At 43.5% G+C, this 12504-nt stretch overlaps 1 protein-coding gene across 1 annotated transcript; it reads left to right on the forward strand.

The window, feature by feature from the left end:
- The first annotated feature begins 2018 nt into the window (after positions 1 to 2018).
- DIABLO (diablo IAP-binding mitochondrial protein) lies at positions 2019 to 12020 on the forward strand. Its single transcript, XM_044290402.1, has 6 exons — positions 2019 to 2120; positions 2442 to 2556; positions 4062 to 4190; positions 5838 to 5948; positions 7183 to 7279; positions 9851 to 12020. The coding sequence occupies exons 1-6, from the start codon at positions 2071 to 2073 to the stop codon at positions 10063 to 10065; spliced, it is 717 nt and encodes a 238-aa protein (XP_044146337.1). The 5' UTR covers positions 2019 to 2070; the 3' UTR covers positions 10066 to 12020.
- The last annotated feature ends 484 nt before the right edge of the window (positions 12021 to 12504 follow it).

Raw genomic sequence — 12504 nt, forward strand, 5'->3', positions numbered from 1 at the left:
GGCGATGCCTAATATGTATACAATTGTTTTATTTATATAAGTTTTACACAATGATTTCATTTTTGAAACAAAAAAAATCATGTTTTAGTGTCTCCATAGTCTGAGAGCCATAGCTTTTTCAGTTTTTGGGCGATTATCCTGGGTAGGGTATGATTTTTGTGGGATGAGATGAAGGTTTGATTGGCACTATTTCGGGGTGCATATGACTTTTTGATTGCTTGCTATTACACTTTTTGTGATGCAAGGTGACAAAAAATTGCTTTTTTTTTTACACTTTTTTTTTTTACGGTATTCACCTGAGGGGTTAGATCATGTGATATTTTTATAGAGCAGGTTATTACGGACGCGGCGATACCTAATATATATACTTTTTTTTATTTATGTAAGTTTTACACAATGATTTGATTTTTGAAACAATAAAAAAATCATGTTTTAGTGTCTCCATAGTCTGAGAGCCATAGTTTTTTCAGTTTTTGGGCGATTATCTTAGTTTGATTTGCACTATTTTGGGGTGCATATGACTTTTTGACCGCTTGCTATTACACTTTGTGATGGTGATAAAAAATGGCTTTTCTTTATACTTTTTTTTTTACGGTGTTCATCTGAGGTCATATGATATTTTTATAGAGCAGGTTATTACGGACGCAACGATACCTAATATGTATACTTTTTTTATTTACTTCAGTTTTACACAGTAACAGCTTTTTTAAGACAAAAAAAAAAATTATGTTTTAGTGTCTCCATATTCTGAGCCAGTTTTTTTTTTATTTTTTGGGCGATTGTCTTAGCTAGGGGCTCAGTTTTTGAGGGATGAGGTGACGGTTAGATTGGTACTATTTTGGTGGGCAAACGCCTTTTTGATCACTTGCTGTTGTACTTTTTGTGATGTAAGGTGACAAAAAAAATGGTTTATTTAGCACAGTATTTATTTTTTATGGTGTTCATCTGAGGGGTTAGGTCATGTGATATGTTTATAGAGCCGGTCGATACGGACGCGGCGGCGATACCTAATATGTCTACTTCCCCCCCCCCCCCCTAATTTTTACCTTTTTGTTTTTTACTTTATTTGGGGAAAATGACGTTTTTGTTTATTTTTACTTGAAACTTTAAATTTTTTTTGGGGGGGGGGGGACTTTATTTTTTTGTCCCACTTCTGTATTGGAATGCATTAGCTGTATGAGTAATAGTGTGTATTACTCATACAGCTTCCGGCCTGTTAGATCCAGGGGGCTAGATCTCACAGGCTCATCACCGGAAGGCATCGCGCTGCCTTCCGTGCCATCGGGTCCCCCCTACAGCCGCACGGGGACCCGATGGCACCGCCGCCGCAACCTGTTAAAGCCGCGGACCGCAGGTCTGAATTGACCTGCGGTTTGTGGCGATCGGCGACACGTGGGGGGTCACAGGACTCCCCGCTCATTGTCCCCGGGTGCCTGCTCAATGATTTGGGCAGGCACCTTGTTCCGATCACCGCCCGCCGGTGATCGGAACTACATGACGTACCGTTACGTCAAGTGTCCTTAAGTATCGGGACATCATGCCGTTCCAGTTCTGGCCATGAAAATTGGCATCAAAGTGGGCAGATGGACACGTTTCACTGATTTGAATAATTGTTTTTAAGGGATTAAATGAATTCGAGCAACTGATCTCGCACAGTGGAATTCAGTGCAAACAACTACTTATTCAAATCAGTGAAATGTGTCCATCTGCCCACTTTGATGCCAGTTTTCATACCCAGAACCTGTTCGGGCCAGGCTGATCTCCACTGTATCTGACCCGGGGCATCACCCACTGTATGTTGGCAGTGAGAGATCACTGCCCGAATTCATTTAACCATATTGCGACATCTAACCTATCCCTGTGGCATCCTCTCCCATCTAGTATACTGTCAGCCAGTTCAGAACAAGAGCGGCAGCATCACGTGACCCAAACCTCCCGAGAGCCCCTACTCTCTACGCGTGGAACACAAAATACTTCCGATTCCGCGCCCTCTACCTCCATACCTATTTCCGCTGACGTCACCAGTTGCCGTACGGAAGGTGGTTCTTATTTCCTGCTGCCTCCGGTAAGATGGCGACGTTCAGTAGAAGACTCTTTTGGAGTTTCTCCCGTTTCCTCAGGTACACCGGGCGGCTTACCGACATGTTCTGCGCTATGTAATGTAGAATGTAGTGTAGTTATGGCGTGCTCGTCCTACATTGTGTCTGTCATGGGGGAGCTTCTTGTTTTAGTTATGGAACAGGTTATGTATCTACCCATGACACTTACCTCTGATGTGAGACTGCAACTCCCATCATCCCCCTGACCGGCTACTGTAGGTTGGGCATGCTGGGAATTGTCTAAGCCTCATACTGATAATGGCAGCAGTTCAGCTGTCGCTGTCACACAGACTCTTCCAGCATGGCCTCAGTATTAGGTCTTTGATATCTTCCTGTCTCTAGACAATCCAGCCCCATATTCTACAGAAGGCACGTCTTCAGCGTCTTTAGAGGATCATGGCGTCAAGTTCTGTCAGTGGGATTGGGGGCCAGTCTCTGTGCTATCCCAGTGGGACAGGTAATGTGATTTTCATTTATTCAAATAGCAAAATCAACCAGCTATATATTATTTTAGAGAAATGTTTTGCAGATGATCAGACCTAAGTGTGTGTAGCACATCGAGTAGGACAGGGATCAGCAACCTCAGGAGGGAAACCCAAAGGGAGGAGAATAACACAATGTAGATAACCCAGGAACTGATCACAGACGAGCGAGCTGTAGGGTGGGCAACAGACACAGACAGACACACACACACACACACACACTACTTCAAAGTTCAGCAACCTCCGGCTGCCCCAGCCAGCATGCTCTATTCAATTCTATGAGAATTTCTAGAGCAGCTGAGCAAATATGTATGCTGGTAATTGTAGTTTGACAAAAGCTGGAGTGCCAGAGGTTTCTGACCCCTGGTGTTGGACATCAAGTAGTGCAGAGGTACCCACGATCTAGCACCTCTGCTGATCAGCTGTTTGAGGAAGCCATGGAGCTCACTTGAGCCCTGGTGAGCGCTGTTGCCTTTTTGCAGTTTACCAACCACAGCGCCGTACATTGTATAGCGACTGTGCTTGGTATTGCAGCTCAGCCCCTTTTACTAGAATGGGACTGAGCTGCCCTTAGGTCACATGACCTAGGAAGAGGCCTAAGTGCTCACATAGCACTGTGGTCTTTTCAAATAGCTGATCAGTAGGATCCCGGGTGTCGGACCCCTCCGGTCTGATATAAGGCCCCATTCTCATGACTATTTTTGAATGCGGACCCATTCATTTCAGTGGGGCCACAAAATGCAGGCAGCATTCGTATGTTCATTCCGCAGTCCCACAAAAAAGATAGAACGTGTCCTATTGTCCGTTTTGTGAACAAGAATAAGCATTGTTAGGCTACTTTCACACTAGCGTTTTTGCGGAACCGTCATGGATCTGAAAAAACGCTTCCATTACAATAATACAACCACGTGCATCCGCACAAACTGATCCGGTTGTATTATCTGTAACATAGCCAAGATGGATCTGTCATGAACACCATTGAAAATCAATGGGAGACGGATCCGTTGTCTGTTGTGTCAGAGAAAACGGATCCGTCCCCATTGACTTACATTGTGTGCCAGGACGGATCAGGTTGGCTCAGTTTCGTAAGACGGACACCAAAACGCTGCAAGCAGCATTTTGGTGTCCGCCTCCAAAGTGGAATAGAGACTGAACAGAGCCAAACTGATGCATTCTGAGCGGATCTTTATACATTCAGAATGCATTAGGGAAAAAACTGATCCGTTTTGGACCGCTTGTGAAAGCCCTGAACGGATCTCACAAATGGGAAGCCAAAACGCTAGTGTGAAAGTAGCCTTACAAAGGGTCTGCAAAATACATACGGTTGCATGAATACCCCCTTATCCTGAGGATAGACCATCAATATAGAAAGCCTGGAAAATGACATTTCTAGGAACTGGAGAACCCTTTATAGGTCACCATCTGATGTATGATTTATACTAAAACATGGATTCTGCTTTTTCTCCTCATATTCCTGAAGAGATCAGAGCCTTCACTGTCAACTGAGCATCTGATAAAAAGGGCGGCATCCTTGGTAACAGACAGTACACAGACCCTCCTGTCACAGACAACATATGCTCTTATTGACTCCCTCACAGAATACACTAAGGTAAAAAAGTAGCAAATGATGGGACCACTGATTGTTGTATGTCACCTCATGCTCTGCTAGTAATTAGCATATGGAGCAGGAGAGCAGACAGTAATGGGGCACTGCGGGCGAACGGAGCGGCGCCCAGGAATATTAGTAAGTGCTGGGACATCTCTGGGCGCTGCTCTGTGTAGAAAAAGTCCTATCATTGGTGGCGTAGTGGGCCCGCCCCGCCTCTGCCCCTCTCTCCGTTCATTGGCGGCAGCACAGGGGGAGGGAGAGACTGCTTCCTTCTCCCCTGTGCTGCTGAGGGAACATTAGCTCGCCGACAGCAGCGCGCTCATGTTCAGAGATATTTGACTGCGCAGCCCAGTATCGAAAAAATGGAAATCCCGGTATCGTATCGATACCGGGACAAACGTATCGATTGGGTATCGAAATTTCGATACCCGCAACAACCCTAGTTTGGTTCAGTGGCTACCACTGGTGCCTTGCAGCACTGGGGTTCTAGGTTCGAATCCAACCAGGGACAACATCTGCATGGATTTGTATGTTCTCGCTATGTTTGTGTGTGTTTGCTCCCACACTCCAAAAATATAGGCACATTTGGCTTCCTATGAAATTGACCGTAATGTGTGTTGTGTATTGCAGTGAGCGTCTAAATGGCAGCCACTGACTTTCCCTGTGCTTTGAGTCTTTGTGAGAAAAACGCATTACAGATGTTTGTCAGTGTCTTAAATTTATCTGTATGTCAGGAAACCTACTGACGTACACTCTAAACATGTTCATAGAGTCCTTTTTGCCCTCTGTCTGTCTGGTGTATGTCAGTATACTGCAAAAAAAGCCCTGCGTAGAATAGTGTAGATTACTGCACTATTCCATCCTGCAGTGTCCTGTAAACAAAAAAAAGATCCTTTTAACTGTGGCTATAAAGGCCTATGGGTGACAGATGTCTCTGTATAGCAGAGAGGTCCTATAACATCACTACCCATATATCGGCCGTTTTTAAAGGAACTCGCAGAGACAGAGGGAGAACTATAGTCTTCAATGGCCATCCTGCTGCCTGTGGAGAGGGAGCAATCTGGTGGCAGGGCTGTGTAGTAGTTGATTGAGGATTTATATCTCCTCTTCTGCACTTCTGCTGCGATCTGAGGGTCTGGTACAGTATATCAATATGTGGACAGATGCTCAGATCACAGCAATAGGAGGACGAGGTGATATAAATTCTCATGTCCCAGGGGGTGGGTGGCTAGCTGAAAGGAGTGATAACTTAGAGCCTGGTACATGCTAAAGCATTGAACGTATTTATAGTTGTTTCCTTGAAAAATGCTCCTTGTAAAAGTATACAATACTCGCATGGCTCAATCCCATAGCTGTTACATGAATTGGTACAAAGCTCCTCTGTACTGTTAAAAAATGTCAGTTCTCCCGATAAGAGTGACTTTATCTTTTTATTGTTCTGATTCAGCAGCTTGTGATCATAAGCTGTAGTTTTGGATGGGTATCTAATGGCATTATGTAATAACACAAAACCTCATATTACAAGGGAAGGAAATAGAGGTAGTAGATTGTGAAATCTTTTGCATAATCTAACATTTTTCATTTCCTGTAGCAATTGAATTGGTCTATAGAGCACATGCGCATTGACATTTTTCCTTATGCATATAGGCTGTGTACACACTTCTAGCAATACATAAGAAATATACATCTCTTCTGGATAAGATGAACTCAAGTGAAGAAAGTGCAATTTGGCAGGTGATCATTGGGGCACGTGTGCAGGTACGCTTGTCTGAAGTTTGTTGAATCAGTACAGGGCTCCACAGGTGCAAGAAATCCAGCAGGTTTGGCATTGTTAGCATTATGATATGGTAAGTTACAGGTTGCAACAAGACCCCTTTCACTTTCTTTAGTTGCGATGTAGGTGTTGCCACACTGCAATATTTGGCCATGGTCACGGTGTAGCCCTAGCTACAGCTTGTGTGAAGGTGAGATGCATACTATACACATATGGGTTTAAAAGGGTTTTCCGAGACCTGAATACTGATGACCTATCCTTTAGTCATCAGTATCTGTTCGGTGGAGGTCCGACACTTGGGACCCCTGCTGATCAGCTGTTTGAGAAGGCTTTCCCTAGGCCATGTGACGACACGTTCATCGGTCACGTGGCATAGTCATGGCTCAGCCCCATTGGAGTAAATGGGGGCGAGCTGCAATATGAAGCACAGCCGCTATACTATGTACGGCGCTGTGTTTGGTTAGCAGGGGGAAGGCTGCGGCACTCACAGGAACATCGGTGCCATCTGAAAACAGTTAATCGGCAGGGTCCCAGATGTCAGACCCCCACTGATCAGATTCTGATGGTCATCTGTATTTAAAGGGGTTTTCCAATCACAGGCAATGGGGGCATATCACTAGCATATGCCCCCATTGCCTGATAGGTGTGGGTCTCAGAGATGGGAGCTGATAAAGGTGGTGGAGGGCATACTGCGCATGTGCAGCCGCTCCCATTCATTTCTAAGGGGCCACTCGGCTATTTCCGTTGGCCCCATAGAAATACTTGTATGGGGAGAGCGCTTGGCAGTGGCCAGACCCTGAGAAACCCGGGGTCCTCCAGCCATCCCTCTCCACGCTCCGTTCTTGGCATAGGTGCAGGTCTCACCTCTGGGAGCCGTACCTATCGGACAATGGGAGCACATCCTAGCGATATGCCCCCTTTTTTTGTGATGGGAATACCCCTATAATTATCAGAAAAACCCTTTTAAAAATAGGCCGATAAGGCCTGATTCTTGCATTCCTAGATGACCAACGACCATATAAGGATGCTTTCCACCATGTCACAGTTTTAAGGGGACAATTAAGGGATGTTTCTGTCTACACATTCACCTAAATACTATTATAGTAATGTTTTGCTGCTTATTGGGAAGTGTTCATCATGAAACTACCCTGCTTACGGTAACATATGTGAAGCCGACTTGTGATAATTCTATCCTTGAATTTTTTTTCTTATGTAAAGATGAAAAAGTTACATGAAGAATACCTGAAGTATGAGGCCAGCTGGGCACGTGCTGTCAGTCTTTCAGAGATGGCAGCAGAAGCTGCTTACCACGCTGGTGAGTATTCAGTGCATATTTTTTTTTTTTTTACCCTTTTAGCAAAAAGTGTTCAGTGAAAGGGGTTTTTCCCACAATACAAACGTATCCTCTTTCTACAGAATAGAGTTAGGTAAGTATCTCATCAGTCCAGCTGATGGTACCACCACTGATCACAAGAACAGTAGACTCCATTCCTCTGAATAAATGGAGTGGCAGGTCATAAAACCCCTTGTTCTTGTGATTGGTGAGGGACTGCCACTAATCAGTTACTTATCCGCTTATCCTGTGGAGAGGATAAAAATTTGTATTGTGGTCAAACTCTGTTACGTTGTAATTTCTGTACTAGCTCAGCCCTGTCAGTCAATCTGAGTAATCTGGAAATGTCACTTGGGTTTTCTTGGTAGAATTTTAAATAGATGTATATTAGAAAACTGTATGGAAAAATAAAATAAAAAAAATGGACAATTGTGTTAAAGTGTAACTGTCATTTATTATTTCCTATAAGGGTCCATTCACACATCCGTAAGTGTTTTGCGGATGCGCATAACACTGACATCGGCCATGTGCACATGGCCGGCAGGCACTATAATAGAAAATGCCTATTCTTGTCCGCTATTTTGGACCAGTATAGGAAATGTTCTATTTTATTCTGGAGCCGTGGACCGGAATCTTTTTTTAATTGCAGAACGTATCCGGAACATTCATACAGATGTCTGAATGGAGCTTTATTTGTAGAAACGGTAATAGAGAACATTTGATTCTTATATTACATTTAATTCTTTCTTTTTCATTTAGTGAACCTGTACATTTACATTAGAGAACTTTCCCTGAAGTGTCCCTTAGCAGTACTACTAAGGCATGTCTGTCTTACAGTGCACTGCAGTACTGACTGTGAAGATGGCTGTAAATTCTGCCATCACTTCTCCGTCATACATGGGAAATCCCTGATCATAAATTGTACGCTATATATGCTTTCTGACATCTGTCATTTTGACACAGCCAGCGTTGACGGTGAATAATTCTTCTGTATTACTGGCACACTGTGTAACTAACCAATCACCAGGAGATGCATAATAGCGGGCAGTAAGTGCTTGCTATTGAGAATGCAGGGAAATGGGGAGAAGCCGTTCTACAGTATATAGGTGCAGTAATATACTATAACTAACTGAAACCTTTAAGGGAAGCATACTTACCTGCCCCTTATCACTTGGTTCTGGCTCTGTGGGTCCCAAGCAGTTTTCACTGCGCTTCTGCTCCCACTTGTTAAAGGGTAACTGTCATGTTTCCATACAAAAATGTATTTTAGCATGTGTTACTACTGCAGCAGCATTATGCATAAAGCAATCTTTAGTTTATTCACATACCACTGTTTTCCTTGAGTTTTTCCCTTAGTTGCGGCTGTTTAGACATTTACAATATGAGGACCTTCTCAAGACGGCTCCTCTGCCAGTTCTCTGAGGCCAAAACTGCTTTCCCTCACTTCCCATACATACTTGCTGTAGCCCGCAGCTCCCTGCCAGCCAATTAGATTGGATTACTGAGAGACACGCCTCCTTACTCTGAAGCCTAATGCAGGCATGCAGTGTAAATGACCGGCTCTCTTCTGTTTTAGATTAAAGGGGACCTGTCATTAACTTTATGCTGACCTCACTGAGGGCTGATTTCAGCGGTGTGTCACTCATATGCTAAAAGTAAGTGGTTGCTGAGAACCAGCATCATAATCATTGTAGCACAGGGCTTGAAAATAATCAAATCTACTTAAGAGTCATGGTTATTCATAATCTCCTGCTCTCTCACCCATCTGCTGATGATTGGCAGTTGTCTTCTAGGGAGAAAACTAGGTAGAAGCCTGTCAGACATCAGCAGGGAGAGCAGGAGCCTATGAATAACCAGGACTCTTCTCAAGTGGCTGTGGCTCTTTTCCAGGCCCAGTCTGCAATGATTGTGATGTTGGTTCTCGGCAACAACTTGCTTTTAACTGTTAAATGACAGGCCGTTTAAATCAACTCGCCTGTCTGTACTTTATTCTGCTGTTAGTATGGACAGCATAACGTTGATGACGGGTTCCCTTTTAAGTTGGGAGACAGACAAGCCCTAGCAACGGTCTTGAAAGGGGCAGAAGACATTAATGAAAGCTGTTATTATAAGGTAATTACAGATCTTTTGACAATCATTGACAGACTAACTCGGCTATACATGCCTAGCTCTAATAAACTAGCAAATAAATAAAAAAAAATATGACAGTTACCCTTGAACTTCCATCATGGATGTGGTCAGGTGCGCTGCTGCAGCCAATAACTGGCCTCAGCTGTGATTGTGTCCCCAAGTGGCACGTTAAGCAGCAGTGATGTGCCGCTTGGAGACATGTCACCTCTGATGCCAATAATTGACTACAGAGGCACACATGACCCCATTCATGCAAGAAGTTTACATGCAGAAACCAAAGCACATTGAAGACAGCTGCGGACCCACGGAGTGGGAATTGAGTGGTAGGGAGCAGGTACCTATACTGGGAGGGGGATTTAATTTTAGTTCTGGCTTGTCTAGCTTCATATTCACTGTGGAGATTAATCTGTTTCTAATGTGCAGGAGCAGACCATGCCTCTGTAACGGTAAGGAACCACATACAGTTGGTGCAGATTCAAGTGCAAGAGACCCGTGAGCTTGCTCAAAAAGCCGAGGCCCTACTGGCTGCCTCTCAGTCAGAAGAAATTATGAAGACGATTACAGAGGACAAAAACAATTCACCTGATGGAGGCAGTCCTTCTGAAGAAGTTCCTGAAGCTTATATGCGTGAAGATTGAACCAATTTTGCTCCTCCCAAAAACACAGAACAAACTACAAATTTTACATTGTACTACTGATCGGCCATGTACTAATAACGAGGACACAGTCCCTGCTGGATACCCTGCCTGAAACCGGTGAAAATGTATCTGCCTCCGAAAATCCCTCCCTGTGCTGTGATATATTCATGGTAACTGTCACATTGTGCATCCCTTGGTGCTGAAGCCGTATACAATGTTTTCTTACTATTTCTGTAGAGCAGCAGGGAGATTTGGTCAGTCTTCTCTTCCTATAACAGCTATCCTTCCTTCACCCGCACAAGCACAGTTTGCTATAAAATGTGGGTGCGTTTTGCTGAAGACAATGAGGGCAGTTGCACTTATATGGTACAGTTTGTGTCCACTCCATATGACCGCCTCACAAAAGAGACTATGGGGTCATTTATCATGCCCCCCCCCCCCGCCGGGCTAGGCCAGAAGCTAGCTTAAAAAAAAATTCTACAGCCGCATTTTGTGAATTTTCGAACATCTTTGTGTTTCAGTTTACACTCGCGTAGCATTTCTATACCACCCTTGCCACTGGGGAATGGTAGGATCATGCATATTTACTATAATTTCCACCAGTTTCCTGGCGTAAATGGCATTTGAAATCTATTCCATCCAGGGGCTGGAGTATATTTCAATCTAGGCGCACGGCATGCTGGACGATGTGCCTAATTTATGATGAAACCTGCACCTCGTCATGAATTAAAAGGGTATTCCCATCTTGGACATTGGGAGGATATCATTAGGATATGCCCCCAATGTCTGATAGGTACAGGTCCCACCTCCGACACCTGCGCCTATACTTACAACGGCTGCCCTCCATTCATTTCTATGGAGCGCGAACTAGGCTATTTTTGAAAGTCCCACAGAAATTAATGGGAAGCACACTGCCACTCCATTCACTTCTGTGAGGCTTATTATTCGGCACTCTCATAGAAATGAATGGAGGGCGGCCACACATGTGCAATGCGCCCTCCAGCACTTTGCAAGCTCCGTTCTAAGTAAAGATGCGGGTCCAAGAGGTGGAATTCTAACAATATGCCCCCAATGTCCAAGATGAGACCCCTGGTGACACAGGGAATATAAAATACCTTTGTAAAATGCCGATCTTTGATAAATTCCCCCCCCCCCCTTTTTGGGTCTAGTGAAATTAGGAACTGATGAGCCGTTGACTTTGTCGTTTTTTTTCTGCGCTTATGGTGTGCATTTATTGTTGTTTTTCTTCATCATTATGGCATAGATGAGCTGAATGCTAACCACTGGAAGTATTTTATTGATAATTTTATTAAAACGGAAATTGTATGTGACACAACTCTGCTTTAACATATTGCTGCTTACCATGTGATTTTGTAGTTGTCGGTAAAGAAAGCTGCAGTGTTTTTCACCTACACTAGGAGGCAGAACAAAGCAGACCTCGTGAACATGATTTCGTCTTGCTGCAACTCCTTTTACATAGACAGCACTTAGAGAAGAATGTTTCTTGAGCGTTTAATTTTGACTAGATTGGCATGTGGGTTACTGCAGTGTGACTACCCAGTTTGTGTAAAGGGTACAGCTTATTTTGTATGACTGAAAGTTGTTCTTTATTGATGGTATTGGCATGTGGCACACTCAGAAACATGTACTTAAAACTGCCCCCCAAAAAGTGGTGTGTATGAATTGTACCAAAATTGAGCACATTTTGCAGCTTTATAATTTTTTTTTTTTTTTTTTTTTTTTTTTTAAGGGATCTAAAGTTATGACAACTTTCTTTATGTGCACAATTTTTGAAACCACTGCACCGTGGTTCCTAGGACTACACCATCTAAATATCCACACACAAAAAGGAACAAAAAAAGGGTCCAGTGTGTTACCAGGAAATAACCTACAAAACATCAGCATAAATTGTATATATTATAAATTATAATAAAATTATACTTTGTATAGAAAAATACCAGTATTTCTTTGTAAAGAATTCATGTAATCCAGTATAGAGTAATAAGTAAATGTATACTGTTTGTGCTGTCCTGGCCGAGAATAGTATATTATCGTACTGTCGTGCACTGATGTCACTAGCTCCTAATGAGCTGTTGGGATGCAGTTTGTGGAAATAAAACAATTCCCTAAGCTGCAAAAGGCCTTGTTTCAATGGGTCTGTTTTTCACGCATCAGTTCTGTGTTGCGTGAAAAACGCAGCATGTTCTATATTCTGCTTTTTTGACGCAGCCCCCATAGACGTGAATGGGGCTTCAGTGAAAAACGCATTGCATCCTGAAGCAAGTGCGGATGCAATGCGTTTTTCACTGACTGTGCTAGGAGATGTTGTTTGTAAACATTGTTTTTTTAAAAACTGAACGCAATCGCAGACAAAACTGACTGAACTTGCTTGAAAAATGGTGCGAGTTTCACTGAACGCATCCAGACCTAATTCGTCAC

This window comes from Bufo gargarizans, chromosome 1, assembly GCF_014858855.1.
Source record: "Bufo gargarizans isolate SCDJY-AF-19 chromosome 1, ASM1485885v1, whole genome shotgun sequence".
NCBI lineage: Eukaryota > Metazoa > Chordata > Amphibia > Anura > Bufonidae > Bufo > Bufo gargarizans.

Bases quoted from the DNA above. Each gene is read 5' to 3' on its own strand.
- DIABLO (XM_044290402.1), top strand. From the start codon at position 2,071: ATGGCGACGTTCAGTAGAAGACTCTTTTGGAGTTTCTCCCGTTTCCTC. The intron at 2,557-4,061 runs GTAATGTGATTT...ATATTCCTGAAG, and splicing joins GTGCTATCCCAGTGGGACAG to AGATCAGAGCCTTCACTGTC. The intron at 4,191-5,837 runs GTAAAAAAGTAG...TTATGCATATAG, and splicing joins CCCTCACAGAATACACTAAG to GCTGTGTACACACTTCTAGC.